The sequence below is a fragment of the Aotus nancymaae genome, unplaced genomic scaffold, assembly GCF_030222135.1.
Source record: "Aotus nancymaae isolate 86718 unplaced genomic scaffold, 86718_ANA_hifiasm-v0.15.2.pri h1tg000058l, whole genome shotgun sequence".
Taxonomy (NCBI): domain Eukaryota; kingdom Metazoa; phylum Chordata; class Mammalia; order Primates; family Aotidae; genus Aotus; species Aotus nancymaae.
The window spans coordinates 27,866,180-27,883,742 of record NW_026988472.1 but is presented as its reverse complement, the minus strand read 5'-3'; the positions used below and the strand labels follow the sequence as shown (position 1 = coordinate 27,883,742).

The 17,563-nt window shown below is 35.9% G+C and overlaps 1 protein-coding gene across 16 annotated transcripts in view; it reads right to left on the bottom strand.

The window, feature by feature from the left end:
- Window positions 1–17,563, bottom strand: part of DMD (dystrophin) — a 2,277,745-nt gene that overhangs the window by 53,213 nt on the left and 2,206,969 nt on the right. For 9 of the 16 annotated variants that reach the window (XM_064364425.1, XM_064364424.1, XM_064364426.1 and 6 more), the window contains 7 exons: window positions 13,840–14,006; window positions 11,493–11,604; window positions 9,826–9,962; window positions 9,078–9,116; window positions 4,727–4,792; window positions 3,536–3,601; window positions 583–741 (listed from right to left, as the gene is read on the bottom strand). In XM_064364425.1, coding sequence (XP_064220495.1) covers window positions 583–741; window positions 3,536–3,601; window positions 4,727–4,792; window positions 9,078–9,116; window positions 9,826–9,962; window positions 11,493–11,604; window positions 13,840–14,006 — 746 coding nt within the window. The remainder of the gene's footprint in view (window positions 1–582; window positions 742–3,535; window positions 3,602–4,726; window positions 4,793–9,077; window positions 9,117–9,825; window positions 9,963–11,492; window positions 11,605–13,839; window positions 14,007–17,563) is intronic. The other 7 variants (XM_064364427.1, XM_064364429.1, XM_012448889.3 and 4 more) reach the window with 2 other exon arrangements.

Below are 17,563 nucleotides of genomic sequence, written 5' to 3'. Positions count from 1 at the left end.
CCTGCAGTCATTGTCAGAATTATTTAGCCTTTTTCCTCTTCTACAAATTTCTGCTATTTTTACATGAATGTCTTTTACAGGTGACAGCTGACAATTGGAACTGTCTCACTAATCTGCTATGATTGTGAGCATGAATAATAAGTTCTGCATTTGATGATGAAAAATAAGATGAAACAATTGGTTTCCCAATATGACCAAGTCAATAACCCTACTTTCTTAAATGTCTGAGGTCGATAATATGGCCAAACACATGTAATAAAGCATATAATCATAAAATTAAATAACCTATTTTTTAAAATTCTATTCTCAAATACAAAATCAAAGCCTTGGAGACATGCAACAAGTCAAATACCACCATCAGCATTAATTCCTTCACACCTAAAATATGAGTTCTTCATCATACTATTGCATTCATTTTCTTCTTTCAGATAAAAAAAAAAGAATCTGCAAATGGAGCTAAACAGATTATTTTAGAAAACAATTAGACATAAAATGACTCTAAGTGAAGATTCCTGGCACTTTTCTATGTGTGCAAGTGTATGCACTCTGCATACCAACGACAAAGCTAGAAAGAAAACTCACCTGTTTTCTTCCTCAAGATCTGCTAGGATTCTCTCTAGCTCCCCTCTTTCCTCACTCTCTAAGGAAATCAAGATCTGGGCAGGACTACGAGGCTGGCTCAGGGGGGAGTCCTGGTTCAAACTTTGGCAGTAATGCTGGATTAACAAATGTTCATCATCTCTGGAAAATAAAATCAAAGGTTTTGGTTTTTTCCCCCCCTTATTTTGCTTTGGGGGTTAGGGACTCAGGAGTGTATTTGAAAATAGAAACATTTATTTGCTCTTAACAATTAATTAGACCTTTTTTCCTGCTCTAAAGACCTTTTGATACTGTTAAGGTTGTGATCTACCATTCTACTGGTAACAATTCAAAGTGTTTTTTTCTTGCTCAAATTTTCAAATGAAATTGATTGGCCTATTTACGTGGATAAATGAAAGGCAGAATTACAGAAATACTGGGACTCTATGTCGATGTTAGTCAATAGCTAAAAAATATTAGAAGACATAATAATGGCTGTATAATGCTTTGGCCACCAAGTCTGTCAAGATAATCTGTTCACTAACCCACGCTATTGTTGTACTGAGTAGGAAAAAATACCTTGCAGCTCTGAAAGTAACAGAGGAAACATTACCTTAAGTGGAAGGCAATGTAACCAAAAAGTATTGCTTCAGTAAGCCAGTTTTAACTTATATAAGTCACTAAGCCGGAATGACAACAACGATTAAACTGGAGATAAATAATTGTTTCATTCAATTACTGTTTAGACAGAAAATCAAAAATTTAGGGGACAAATGCCATTAAGGTGACTGATGAAGACTGAACATCTCATTCCTTAGGGCAGAGGTTTTTTTTTTTAATTTATAAATATAAGCCTTTTTGCCTCCCTTCCCCCCAAGATGAGTCCTTAAAACTCATCTTTTCCCCTAAGATGAGTTTTAATGACTCATTTTGGGGGAAAAGGAGGCAAAAAGGCTTATATTTGGGGAGGCAGCTGCAATCTTCCCTGGAAACTAGGAACTCTCTAATACACAGGACAAACTTTTTTTTCTGAATGCATTGCTCCAAGCTCCTAAAAGACCTGTTTACCTCCAAGTGATAAGAATTTCATTCTGTTTGTAATGAGAGGCTAAAGCTCTTTGTTTCTGGTTAGGTATCATTAAGATGATATACTAATATTCTCCTCTCCATACCCACTTAATTTTAAAGTTGAAAAAAGTCAGAAATTTAGAAAAAAGTCCTCCCGATTTGAATGATTTGTGTCTGTCAAGCCAGTTAACTGGTTTAGATGTGAAAAGCTGACTGAAAATAATTATTGGGTATTAAAAACAAACATTTAAGTGAAGTCAATGAATCCACCAAACCACTTCCCCAAATGTGCCCGTAAAATGCCATGATTTTTTACCATACAACATTGAGTCAAAATAAATTTTATGTCCTCAGAATAAGCTAAAGCTAAATTTTATTTTAAAGTAAAACAAACGCAGTTTTACAGCCTAATTTATCACCACTCATTCCACATTCTGAAGTTTTACTGATAGAACTTCCTGTGTTTAATTATAACCTATAGTTGTAACTACACTTTTCTTACTGTTCTCTTAGGCAGTCAATGAATGACAGCCACTGTTATATAGATACAACTTGAATTAATTTGAATGTGCCAGAGCTTCTAATATTAAAATCAGTGAGCCAAAGAAGCACATTATTCAAGTCATTTACATTTGGTGGTTCGGCCACCCATTTTGTTGAAGTATCTTATTAATACTTTTTCCCATAGCTAAGCAAGGTAATGCATCACAGTTATGATTGGGGAAAGGCTTTTTTGCTTGTTTGTTTGAAGTAACTAAGTCATATACAAATGACTGAGTGTTGACTTGATTCTTTATTATTAGCTTGATCATCTATGTACCAGATGAGATTATTTATTTTCATGTATGTCTCCAATAACTAGTTATATACATGCTACTTTGATACTATTTCTTTTGGCCTAATCCTTATGAAGGTTCTTTTCTCATCTGAGCATGACTTTGTATTGCCACATGAACTACATATGATAAATTCACCATTCTTCCCTTTGTCTATAATCTCCATAAGATGGGTGAGATATCCATAATTTATCAAACTAAAAGGGCATCATTATACTTTGACTACATTTCTTCTCTTTGTGTTATTTACTCAGTTGGCAGATTCTTACTTTTTTCGTCGTACTTTCTTCAATGCCTGCTCTCTCTACCTCAAGCCCTGGTCAGCATTTACTTGGTTCATGGCAATGTTCCCTTGTGCTCTGTATTGTGAACACCGCCCTTACTCTATAATGAAGCCTCCGTTTCCCTGCCATAGCTGTGTTCTCTGCCGCTTTTAGCACCACTCTGTCTCCCTCCTTAAAGTTTAACAGGGTTGGCTTATCACTCTGCTAGCAAACTGCGACCTGAATTTGTACATCTCCTCTGGAAACCCTTCATAAGATTGCCTCACTTTATTTATCTTGTGAAGATGCTAAATCACAAAAATTGACTTCTTTGGATTTCTGAAGGAAAATCCCCAACTAACCTACCATATGTGAATAGCAATGCTATACCAAGATCACGTTTCCACTCCCCAGGAGTGGAGAAAATAGTACTTAGCCATCACTTTAAAATTAATATCCTATCCCTTTAAATATCTGGCAGGTTTGCTCAAAGGTTAAGCATTACTATAAGTACTTGGGACTCTGTGGTTTGTAATCATATGGTACGAAATAAGTTTGAGTAAGAATAAGGCAAACTATTTTTGCTACTCTGGATACTAATGCCAGAATTTGGATGAGCTCATTCCATGCCAGGGCATTAAGACTTAAAGAGAAAAAGTAAATGAATGGCTCCTTAAAAGATCAAATGAATATGATGCTAATTCCTATATCCTGTACTATCCTACCTCTAAATCCCTCAAAGCAATTTCATTGTCAGGAACATTTTGTAAAAAGAGATGGGATACTTACATGCTCTCATTAGGAGAGATGCTATCATTTAGATAAGATCCATTGCTGTTTTCCATTTCTGCTAGCCTGATAAAAAACGTAAAAGCTCATTAAAACTTATGTGACTTCTTAGACTCTATTCAAGACCTAATCGAACATTCCTGAAAACTAAAGGATAAATCATGGCAAGAAGAGAAAGGAATCCTTCAAATTACAGGATGTGTGTGTTGGCTTAACCATTTGAGGCAGTGTGTGGTAGACCACAGGCAGTTAGCAGCACTACATTTATGATATAAATTCTAAGGAAAGTTGTATTTCACTGTTTTCTCCCCACAGATCAATCTTGCTTTCACTGAGAACAGGTCTTTGTTTTCACAAGAAAAGCTTCCCTAACAACAAGTGCACTCCCTACCTGACACTACCCCTTGTCTTTTAAGACAATTACTACTCTCCACTGATGACAGACTTACACAGCGGTCTAATGCTTTTCACGATTGGTAAACATGTCCAGCAGTTAGAATTTTGACAAAGGATGGATGCACAGTAAGCTCTCTAAACATTCTGCCACCAATTTTTACCTTTAAAATCTTCTTCACCTTAGGCAATCATACAGATTTTTTGTTTTTACAACTAAAAAAAAGTTAACCAAACTCTTACGGATTTATTTAACAAGCATAAGATATTTTAAAATCAGTAATTCAGTTTTTAGGTATACAAATCATCTCAAACACAAAGAAGGTGAGACAGAAAGGTCCATAGATTAGGAAAATTAATTATTCTCTTATTTACAGTATATCATGTGAAATAAATACAGAAACAGAAAGCTGATGCTTTCATATTCTCCACATAACACAGTATCCATTTTTTTCATATATGAATGTCTGGTCTAGCAGTTTTCTAAGGAGGTTAGTCTATTTGGAAGCCAATTTAGTAAATGTGCTCAGTATTAAAAAAAAAAAAAAAAAAAACATAGCAAGGCTACCAGAAATGTTTAAAAGCCAGGGTTAGGGAAGATTATTCTGGACTAATGCTCTTGTTGGTGACCGAAAACAACATGCAGTGGAATGGCATGCACGTTAGAGGGCAAGTTGATTAGTAGGAATCAGACAAGTTTGGGGAAAAAAGAAAAGATCTGTTTAAAATAGTATAGGTTAGCTTTCCTTGGTTAGTTATTTCAATAAATATTTGCCTGGCATTCAACTAGTCTCATACCTGCTAGCATAATGTTCAATGCGTGAATGAGTATCATCGTGTGAAAGCTGAGGGGACGAGGCAGGCCTATAAGGCAGAAAATGTGATTAGTCACAGATACCATCCATTAATGGAGAAAAAAACCCCACCACACAGTTATGTTATACACATGGCCTAGAATGTTTTTATTCTAATTCTATGGATCATGTATACATTTAGTTGCTTCTGTATCTTAAATATCAAGTATTTTACGATCCATGTTTGGGAGATGATTTCTCATACTTCTGCTTTTATCAAAAGCTATGAAGAGAGGCCAAAAGCTTCTCTGGAATTCTCATCATAGAAAAGGCTGGGGGAGACAATTTCTAGGTAGCATTTTGTCCTCCTACTTCCTGTAGTTCTGAAATTGTGTTAGCACTATGTGGTTTAAAATTTTAAATAGTTTACACCTGTGCCATTTATAGACTACCTGTTTATTGAATGAAAGCTGTACATTTGCCTAGACATTTACAATTATTTTAGCTTCAAAGAGACTACTCTAGTACAAGACTTCTTAAGACTCCATGTATCAAGATGTCTTGATCTATGCAATTTTGTAAAGAAGAAGTGTAACGTCCAGTCCAGCAGCAAGACTATACTACTAATTTCTAGCACAAAATAGAATGACCCGGGATTATACTGTGACATTTTAAAAAATGGCTAAATTTCACAGAATGTCATGATAACTGAAATATTTCTTAGGGATACTGTGTGCTAAAATACAGGTAAGAAAATAAGAAAAGATCATTAGGAATAGTCTATACGCTTTTTGTATATAAACACCTATCTTTTCTTATCTCCATAGACAAGAGTTTTGGTAGGGTTAACATTTTTTCATCCTTTCAGATCTGATCTATTAATTATCCTTGAAGTTTTTATAGTATCTTTTGGATTAACCTTAGGAAAAAAAAACCATCTGTTCTGAAAACCGGTTTAGGCTTGTGCTTTTTGTTTTAATTGGAATAGCACAAAAGGTCTCTTCCATTTCTCTGCTGACACAGAAAGCCCTTAGGTAAAGGCATAAATCCAAAAGTCAACAGTAATGTAATTCAGAGAGGACCCTAGTTTAGCCTAACGTCCAAGCAGCACTGAAGGACTTGGCTGAAACACTAAGGAGAATATGTTTGTTTCTTCCTACATTAAAAAAGAAAAAGATGTAGTTACCACTAGCTAAGCTTGCATAGCAAACGTGCCAGAAATTGATATTTCTTAATATACTATAGTAAGATAATTACAACACACTACAGCAAATAACTAGGGAACTGGAGTTCTTCCCTGAGAGATGAAGGTCGTATTTATGAAACCAATGTCATCTAGGTCAAGTGTAATCATAATCAAATTGAAATGAGTTACAAAGACGTTTAAATTGTCAAGAGGAAACAAAAGGATGACTACTCAATTTAATAAGCAGATCCAAAGATTTCCATGTGAATCTTCCCTATAGTTTTGGAGAGTTAATCTGTTAATCTTCTAGAACCCTGGCATAGCTCATTATTAGAAAAAATGCTAAGGTTTGTTTTGAAATCTTCACTGCAGATCAAGATAAATTTAATACTTGTATTATTTGTATTATAAGAACTATCTTTTGGAACAGACCAGTCTTTCAATTACTTATATTTTAATAAGTATTAAGCCTATCATCAGGGAAAATACATTAGTAGTGTTTTCCCTTATAATAGTCGCTACACTGGAAGTGTATAGAAGAAAGAAAGCCTAAGACCTTGGAGCATTAAGTATACTAAGAAAACTAGGCATATAAATCCAAAACACTTTAATACCATTTTATACAGAAAATCTTATACAGAGCTTTAATTCTTAGCCTCAAGGATAATTCCATGTTATTTTTCTTACTAATATCCATAGTGCCTATCACAGCATGCATAAGCACAAGAACTTAGAATAATCAGAAATCTTAAAAAATATACACTAAAAGAGGCACTTATTAAACCAAAAAATGAGCCAAAAGGGAGTACCAGTCAGAGATGAATCATTTAAAAACCAAGAATTAGTAAAAATACAAAGCCACTTAGTCCACAAACAAAACTAAGTGCAAAGTCTTCTAAAACACTCTCAAAGGAAGGTAATAATACTGTTCCCTCCTTCCCTCTTCCTAAACACAAAACCATATACCCCAAAGAATTACTTACTATTAGAGTTAATGACCCACTTGGCCAATTCCGTCCCACCCACCAACATCTTATCTTTTATGAAAACTCCATTAATCAGTTGACATTCATTTAGGTTTCAATGCAGAATTGCTCAGAGAATATTGTTTGACTGGCTCACTTAGGAACAAACAATATAAAGGCCTATGCTAGCTTTAGTTTAAAATAATATGACAAACACAAGCAAATAAGGGTTTAGTGTAAGGAAAACCAAAAAATCTGTATCTCTGGAAACTTTCTAATTCTGTGATCCATATCAAATGGATTAAATACTGTCATCATCATAGGATTTGTTAACATAAGATAAAATTCTTACAAAATAAAACATGTTAGGACCTGGTTCTTATGCCCAAATAGGATGACTTTGTAATATACTTAAGGTAGTATTTATAATCCTATGAATAAATACTTTAAATACAATTACTGCTGTTAAAGAAAACACAGACTTCAGGCTGCTAGATTTGTTTTCTTCCTCAAAATGAGAATTTCCCACTATTTCTGAATAGTCTAACCAACTCTATATAAAAAGGCAAACTGGGGGGTGCGCTTTAGTTGTTAAGAAAAGATTTTTAAATAAAACATGTTATTAATTTTAAGGTATTTCAATGTTTAAGAAAGACAAAATCCTCTACGTACAGTAAGTTACTTTAAACTGGTTGCCGTAATTTTTTTTTTCTCATTACCTTATGTGTAGCTCCTTTTTGCCTTTCAAGGAACTGTTAATTACCCTATTTATTATTTTGTGCTATTTTTATCTATGTATTTGTAAGAATTGTTCTTCAGCATATTTGTCTTTTGGATTTCTTTCTTGGTTAAACTTATTTCAACATGGAGTAAATCCATTCACTTATCAGGATCCAATCAAGCTGAAACTGTAGTGTTTCAACTCTTTAAAAGTTTCTTATTTATGAAAGGCTGTAACTTTTCTAACAGACTACCTGAGTTAGGGAAAAACAATTACCATGAGGCAGAGGACATAATTGAATCTAAATAACTTCCAAAGTTCTTTAAGCATGATGATGAAATAAATCAGAGAATATACTACTTTAAGCTACCATATCTCAAAACTAAGGGCCACAATAATACAGTTTTAAAAAAGAAAAGGAAGCCTTCCACTTCCTTTAGGCCCATAAAGACTGGAAAATAAACCTCAATTAATAATTTGTATTTACCACTACAGGGTTTTTAAAAAAGGATCTAGTTTAAATTAAATTACATGGTGGAACAATAAAAAAGACTCAATAAAAAGAAATCGAATTCTTATGTAAGCCTCTCTTTCCAATTAGTCATTTCCCCTTTAAACATAATAGAGCCGTCTGATTTTCAACAAATATTTTAATAAAGTATATTTTGAAATACTAAAAGTTTGTTATAACAACCCTACATGATATAGTTTTAAAACAGGCACAATGTTTGCTAAATCACAGGCCCCAAAAAGTTTTCTAACATTATAAACTCTAAGATAAGTCATCTGCTGGCATCTAACCTTAGCATTATTAATACACACCAATAGTAATAACAAAGATTAAACTATGCTTTCCTCCTAGAGCAAATGTGTAATTGTTTATGAGCTGAATATTTAGTTTGGAGAGGAGAGCAAAGTAAGTTTAGTTCAAAATTTAGAAACCCTTGTATACAATGATTAATCAAATAGCATGGCATAACCTGATAAGCAGTCCACACACCTCATTAAAATTATTCAACCAAACTCAGTATCATAACTTAAAACAAATTCTGCTGATACTTAATAGTCCACTTAGACCCTAAAAATTCTAAAAAGCATAGAATCTCAAGGAATATGGCTAATGAATGTTATTATGTAATCAGAAGGTTCTTCCTTGCTTTTATATGAAGAAATATATAACCATGTCTCCCAGGAATACAACTAAAACTCCAATAACTGCTTTGATTATAATGTGAATTCAAGCCAGGATTTCTGCTGGTTTGAATTTCACCTGGTGGAGGAACCAAAAAACCCACTCTGATTCTCCTGATCAGTGTAGATGGTAATTTCAAAGTCTCATCAAGAGAAGAAAAAAAAACTGAAACGAAGGAAGGGAGATTAATATGTCCGTAAAATAAAATAAAACAAAAAAAGAGAACAAAAGAAAACCAAGCGAGCAAATGTGTTGGTGGTAGCAGCAGCACCCTTCAGCCAAAGTACTCACGCAGAATCTACCGGCCAGAAGTTGATCAGAGTAACGGGACTGCAAAACAAAAAATGAGGTGGTGAAGAGAGACACACGCAAACTCAGCCGCAAAAAAATTTACTGAAAGGTCAAAATAAATAAAATTCAGCCAATTAAGTATGAACCATGGAAAGCAATTGCCAAACCAAGATATAAAGTGAATTAAAAGGAAAACAAACAGTGTGTGATTGCCATCAGAGTTACGGCAAAAAAGAGGAGGAGGTTTAAAAGAGGTGAAGACATCATCCGTTTGATCGTGAGAATCATTACTACTTACTGTGAAGTAGTTTCCTGGGATTATGTTTTCCCTTGAGTAGAAACAAGTGACTAGATATGACCACACAATCAGATACAAAAAGACACACATTTACTGATTTGTGAGAGAGGAAAACCAAAATGAAATACTGGAATCACTCATTTGTAAACAGTCCCGTATTTCTTGTAAGGCAATTAGTGGCTGTATTGTGTTGTGGTTTTTCATTTGTTTGTTTTTGTTTTTGTTTTTTTCCCCTGTGAGATAAAGTTTAACTTTTGGGAAAAGAAATTGTCAAGTGATTTGGGAAAATGGCAACTGGACATCCCCTTATTTTTCTCTTTTCAGCTAACATAAATAAAAGGAAAGAAATAGAAGAGACTGTTTGCATTTGGGAGTGAAGGAGGGTGTTCAGCTGAGAGGAAATCAAATATACATCAAACAAGAGTTTGTTCTGCTTTTGCCACTACTCACGTTTCCATGTTGTCCCCCTCTAAGACAGTCTGCACTGGCAGGTAGCCCATTCGGGGATGCTTCGCAAAATACCTTTTGGTTCGAAATTTGTTTTTCAGTACCTTGGCAAAGTCTCGAACATCTTCTCCTGATGTAGTCTAAAAGGGAAATCATGGTGAGATCAGATTTAGGACAGTATGATTTCAAAACTAATGACCTCTCCAGTCTTCTGCCCCATGGCACTTGTTTGGTAATTAAGGAGAGTGTTGTCATGAGCAAAGGCTTTGGAATCAGACAAATGGGGCTTTGAAACCAGGCCTGGCATGTACTAACTTGGGTGAGTTACTTACTTCTCAGAAGCTCTGATCATCAGTAAAATGGGAGCAATAACACCTCAACACATTGTTATGATAGATAAATGAGCATATAAGCCACTAGGCTACTCAAATAAATGGTCTTAAGGTCAAAAAGGTGACCTTAAATTTTACCACACTTTGTGGTATTTTAAAAATTACTTAATGCATAATGATAGCATGCTTCACCCACTAACTATCGGTCTATTCACCATGTGGTACATTCTGAATCACTAACCATCTCTATAAGAGAAATAAAAGTGAGAAAGACAAATATCTGGGAGGATCACTCTGATGATGGAAGAGAGAGATGCTTTAAAGCAGAGCTTCTCATACTTTGATGTGTATGGGAACCAGCTGCAGATCTTGCTAAAATGCAGGTTTTGATTTACAGCATCAGGAGTTGGGGCCTGAGGTTTTTGCATTTCTAATAAGCACCCAGGTAATGCCAATAGACACATGATTGTTAGTGAACAGACCATATTTTGAATAGCAAGCATGTAAAATTTAGAGAAGAGGAGAGAAACACAAAGTGTGGCTCTACAGTCAACAGGGACGGGTTTATTTTAGAGAAAACAAACCTGAGAGGAGCCTGTCTTTAATTCTTAGAGATTTGTACTCAGGTCTGTCTGGCTACCAAGTCTATGCCCTTGCCATTTCACCAGTGATTTTTCACAGTTCTGCTGTCCACTTAACATTTTCCTAAAACAACATTTTAGGAGATGGCTTCAGCTCTTACTGACAGAACCTTGAACAAATTATTTAACCTCAGGACCTCAGAGTCTTCATCTGTATAGAGGGGATAAAAATTATAGTACTTATTTTATACAGGGTAGTTTAAAAGGTAAAATGCTAAGCATTTAATTGGTAAGTGTTAGCATATAAAGTGGATTTTTAAAATGTGGTCAGTATATAGGACAGATAATAGGTGAGTAATAACTGATTAAAAGTGGTAGGTTATGAATCTGGGGGAACCTACAACCATTCCCTGTATTCAACATGCCTCATGACCATAAGATCATCCCCACACAACCTCTAAGGCTGTGCAAAATAAATGTGAAAACATCTTCGATATAACCATGCACACAGAAGGAAAATCCTATTTATTCATCCAACAGTATTTTTTGAAAGTCTATCATGTTCCATGGGTGCCAGGCACTCCCCTAGGCACCAGGGATAAGGTAAATCCTAAAGCCTACAGGTGAGAGCCACTTTATCTGGGGAACATCTGGGAAAGTGACAAATCACAGCATTACACATGATCTGTAGCATAGTACAAAACTGAAATTTATCCCAGTTCAACTAACTCTCACGTCAGGCGGGCATCTAACTTACCGGAGTACAATATTCCACCATGGGATAGTGCATTTTATGGCCTTTTGCAACTCGACCAGAAAAAAAGCAGCTTTGGCAGATGTCATAATTAAAGTGCTTTAGACTCCTGTACCTGATAAAGAGCAAAAACAAACACATATGTATTTCTTCAAATCAAATTCCCAAAGAACACTCTTTAATAAACCTTCTACCATGTTCTAATTCGAGAAACAGAATGCAATGTTCATTAGTCCCACAAGGTAAGTGATTAACTTCCTACCTCCAGATTTCTCCACTGCCTCTCCTACAGTATCAAAACATTTTGGCAGAAAGATTATCCTATAAACATATGGAAGGAGGGAAGAAAAACTCCACTCTTATTTAAACTCCACTAGGAACTCTTTGAGATTAAGTAGGAAGGTACTGGCAAATTTCCAGTCTTTTGAAGACCAAATATTCAAATTTAAAAGAACTTCCAGAAGAGACAGATTGATGCCATGCCTGCCCTAACCCATCATGGGGACAAAAGTTTTCTGAAGCAATTATTTTCTAAAAATTGTCAAGATAAAGCAATGTCATAAGACAAAAGAAATTTAAATAAGAACTTTCAATTAAAACAATTCTTGCTTGAATAATGTTTTCCAATTTACTGACATGATTCATCTTCAGTTACTTTTATCTCTATCTCTTCAGAAATCCCTCACTACGTTACCTACAAATGATAACCGAAGCCTCAAGAGAAAACGAAATTTGGATTAGATGGAAGACTTTCTAATCTGTAAATACTAGTTGGTACATTTACTCCATTCTCGGAATGTGATATTCTTTGTTTCATACTCTCCTGCCTTTTGCTTTCTCAGATAAGAACCTTAGCCAATTCAAAGAAATATATTTCTTATGTCACGTATGGGGAAGTGGGAAGGAAAGCTATCTTTTTTAGATCCCAACCATCTTTCAAGAGGAGGAAAGAAGGAATCAGAAGTGCTGAGTCCTAAAATAACATAATTTGATAGGGGCCAAAGAACTGAAGGTGAAAATGCTCTTTCAGATCCTTCAAACCATTCTTCTTTTTTATTTTATAAAAATGTCCCCTGTATACAAAGCCCGCTAGCTAAGGAAGCAGAGAAAAGACAGCTTAGAAACCCTACGCAGTCACTTGTGGCTTCCCTTCCCCACTCCCCACCCGCATGGCATCATTTTTACCTGCCAAAAAACCAGGAAGGAAAGAAGGCATCCTTCGCAAGCACTGCCTACTCACTGTTGTCTAAGCTTCAGAAACCTCTAAAAGTTTCTGTAAAACCTCTTTTTAAACAGCATGACTATGGAATGATAAACACCAACAGTAAAAGAGCACTATGAGTAAAACGCACGCAATAGTACAAAGTAGTCATTAGAAAATAAAGTAACAAAACCAGTTCACACATAACTGGAAAGGAGTGTTTACTTAGCTGCTAAGTGTATTCTGCACAGGCAGAAACCACATAGCTAGTTGACAACTTTGTGGCTTATTCATCGCTATAGAAACCTTGATGTTGATCCACACGTTTAAGTACATCACAGTTTCAGAATTAGGATGTAGGATTACTGTTAAATGAGATTAATTCATTAAAAAAAAAATTCTGTCTTCCCAAACAGATCAAAAAGGCTGAAGATTTATTTAGCCTCGTTTTCCATGATATTTTAAGAATATCAGACTAACCTGCAACGTTTTCTACCTCTTTCACTTATAAATTTATAAGGACTGTTCTTATTTTTTTAGCTGCTTTGTGAATCTTCCATTTACTTGCATACATTTTATTCCTTAAGAAGTTCATTAGGATACTATGCAAAGAAGGTAATCAGATTCACAGATAAAGACGCAAGTTCTAGGAAGCTGAAAACAATTCCTGTTACTTAAGGGAGAAAAAAAATGGTTCAGAGTGAATGAGAGACTGAGCTACCATTATGGTTCCTCCCAGAATAGAATGATCTCCTAGTTTTATAACTGATTCTTGGAGTTTCTATAAACAGAAAAGACCGTGAAAAAGGAAAGATGATAAACATGTTTTGGTTCGAGGAGGGAGGAGGTACAGTTCATCTGTAATACCTCCTTGAAGACACACACTTTGTTCCTGCTCAACCAAAAATGTGGCTCTGAAGAGCTGAAGAGTGAAGGTGGAAAGGGACACCAGCCTAATAAGTCAGATCCACAGAAATAACCCAGCAATCAGGAGGGTGACAGGAGTGATCGATGTTCCAGCCACATCACCTTCTCTCCCACTTTGGAGAGGGATGAACTAGCAGCAACTGGCACAGGAGATAAAAGGTCAGGTCGTAAAAAGGTGGAAAAAATGATGAGAAAAAAGTGACTTTTTTTTGTTCCTTATACCTGAATCCAATGATTGGACACTCCTTGCAGATGTTACATTTGGCCTGATGCTTGGCAGTTTCTGCAGCAGCCACTCTGTGCAGGACGGGCAGCCACACCATGGACTGGGGTTCCAGTCTCATCCAGTCTAGGAAGAGGGCTGCTTCAATCTCTGGCTTATTATTAGCCTGCAAAGACAGGAGGGAGAGAGAAAGAGGGCAAAAGGATGAAAGAAAAGAAGGTGAGATGGCAAAGGAGGTGTATATCAGATCAGGTAATAAACTAAACAAAAAAGGAAGAACGAACAATGGTTGCAAAGCTAGGCTGGCTTTTCACAGCTTGTTTCAGCAAATGTTCCCTAACATCCAAAGAGACACCTACTCCTAAGGTTTTGGTAAACTGCCATTACTCTTTTTGGGTACTAGATGACAACAAAAGAAAACAAAACCAACAAACAAAAAAGGTAAAGCAAACTACGCACCTGAGCGAGACTATACTTAACTCTAATATTTGAGCAGATAGCTAAAAGTTAGCCAGAAGTGAAATGCAGGTGTTTACTGATAAAATTTCAAAGGAGGGGGACACCTGATTTTTTTCTAGAGAATCTATTTCTCATAGAATCATGCAGGGCTTTAAAACTCATCTGGTTCCAGAGCCTCATCTTATAGACAAGCAAACTGATTTGCAGATCAGAAAAGTAGCTTTTTAAAGGCCATACAACTAGCAGCAGAGCTGATAACAGAATCCAAATCTCCTGGCTTTGCACTGTTTTCATGATGCCCTGGTTGATTCTCTGTCTGCCTCTCTATTTCTCTCTCTTTCAAAGTCTAAATGTAAGAAATACCATTCACCCCAGATAGTACAATGATCGCAAAATACCACCATTTGATTTATATGTTAGTGTATTCATACATTTTACTTAAACCTTGTTTTTTCCAACCCTATAGGACTGTTTTAATTTTTTTATATTGTTAGATAGATTGACTACTTTTTTGCTCTTCAATGCTTCCTTTCATCTCAAATCTTCCATCTGGGATTAGTTCTGCCTGAAATATGTCCCTTAGAATTTCTTTTAGCCATTGATGGTACATTTCCCAGGTTTTGTTTGTCTGAAAATAGCCGCCTTTAAAAAAAATCCATATTCCTGATAGTTGTATACATTAAGTATAATTTTTTTTTGAGACTGAGTCTCACTCTGTTGCCCAGGCTGACTCCAGAACTGAAGGTGAAAATGCTCTTTCAGATCCTTCAAACCATTCTTCATACCACCAGGCAGTGGTATGATCTCGGCTCACTGCAATCTCAGCCTCCTGGGTTCAAGTGATTCTCAAGCCTCAGCCTCCCAAGTAGCTGAGACTACAGGCGCATGCCACCATACCAGGTTACGTTTTGTATTTTTAGTAGAGATGGAGTTTCACCATGCCGAACAGGCAGGCCTCAAACTCCGGACCTCAAATGATCTGCCTGCTTCAGCCTCCCACAGTGCTGGGATAACAGGCGTGAGCCACCGCACCTGGCCCAAGAATAAAATTTCTGATTGATAGGTTTTGGGGTTTTATTTTGTTTTTGAATACTGAAATATTACCCCACTTTCATCTCACTATCTCTGTTGCTGTTGAGAAGTCAGCAGTAAAGATGACTATTGCTCCTTTAAAGATAATCTATCCTTTTCCTATCTTGTGCTGTGTTTCTAGGATCTGATTTAGACTGCTTAGGATTCACTGGATTTCTTAAAGATGTGATTTAGAGTCTTTAATCAGCTCTGGAATCTTCTCAGTCATGATCTCAACAAATAGTGCCTCTTTTCCATTCCCTCTCTATTCTACTTTCAGAACTCTGTTAGATAAATGTTAGACTTCTTCAATCTATATTTCTCTGAATAGGCCTTTCCTAGTTCTCCTCTCTCTGCCCCACATCTTTTTAAAACATCCTTCTGTGCTTCATTCTTATTAATTCCTTCTGCCTTACTATCTGGGTATCCATTTCTCTTGCCAGTCTGCTGTAAACCCATATAGTTTAAAATTTTGATTATTGTACTTTTGATACCTAGAAATACTACTTGGTCATTTTTAAGGTAACTTCTCAAGTTTGTGGTTCCCTGTAGATATTTTTCAATGTTGTTTTTTATTTTTCTAACTGCATAGACATAATTTTAAAAAATAATCTCTGTTTAGTAATTCTGGAATACTATGTTATCGTGAATCTCCTTCTGGGGTCTGCAATTTCTTCTGGTTCTCATTCACTTTGGTTTCTTTCTTTGTCCACCTTGATTTCTTGTATGCTTAATATGTTTTTTACTACGCTCTAAATTGACCTTACAAATATTTTCTGGAGATATTTTGAGCCCTAGAATAAGAGTGCTTTCTCCAGAGATGATTTTCATTTACTTTTGCCAAGAACCAAGAAGCATTACTTATTCCACAGCCAATTTTAGTTAAATCTATGACATGGGAATACTTAGTATCACACAAGTAGTGGGTATTTGAGCTGTAAACCCAAGTTGCTTCTCTTGTAATGTGCTTTGCTAATAAAGGATATATCCACATTTCAGATAGAAAGGCAGGAGGGTTTAGACTGATAGGTCATTTGGCTTATAACACTGATCACTTCAACAGTACTCTAGTCATTACCCCTAATTCTATATTTAGCAACACTATAGAGCTGTTTAACTTTGGATTTCCTAGCTGCAAAATGGTATCAGTTCAAACTTCTGATCAAATGCTATTGTTTACCAAAGACATGGAATCAACCTAAATGCCCATCAATGATAAATAAAGAAAACGTGGTACGTATATACCCTGGAATACTATGCAGCTAGAAAAAAAAATGAGATCATGTTCTTTGCAGGAACATGGATGGAGCCATTATCCTTAGCAAATTAATGCAAGAACAGAAAACCAAATTTTGCGTGTTCTTACTTATAAGTGGGAGTTAAATGATGAGAACACATGGACACATAGAGAGGAACATCACATACTGTGGCTCAACTAGAGGATGGAGGGTGGGAGGAGGGAGAAGATCAGGAAAATAACTAATGGGTATTAGGTTTAATACCTGGATGACAAAAAAATCTGAATGACGAACCCCCATGACACAAGTTTACCTCATTACAAACTTAGACATTTACCCCTGAACTTAAAAGTTAAATTTTAAAAAGCTATTGCTGAGTACTTTTCTCTGTGTAGAGTTCCATCAAAGAGGTCCTTTGTGGGAAAAAAGATTTAAAAGAAATTATGGAATCTAAAGATGAAAAAGATCATCCAAGTCCATTCATCCTTTTGGCATGGCACCACAGAAACTTTCTGCATTCATTGAGTCCAAGATGAGCATTCACTGAGTCCAAACTCTTACCCATGCCAGTGTGTGCTTACAGCCACTATAGCACCCATGTGAGAGAGCTAGGAAACATCCTTAGAAGGTGATCTTGAACACCTATGTCCAGACACCCCTGTCAAAAGTGCTTCATCAACACTGAGCTGAAATCCATCAGTACCGCATATTGAAGTTCCAGAGTCAACCCACTAGAGTTCAAATCTCAGCTTCGCCACTCACTGGCTGTGTGACCTTAGGAAAATAACTTTCTCTGTGTCTTAATTTTTCTCTGCTACGAAGTGGAAATATTAATAGTGCCTACCTCATAAGAGTTATTTTACGATTACATGAGTGAACAAATGAAAGGCAACTGGAACCATGTCTGACACATAGCAAGAACTATGTTTGCTATTGTTATTGTCATTATTATTAT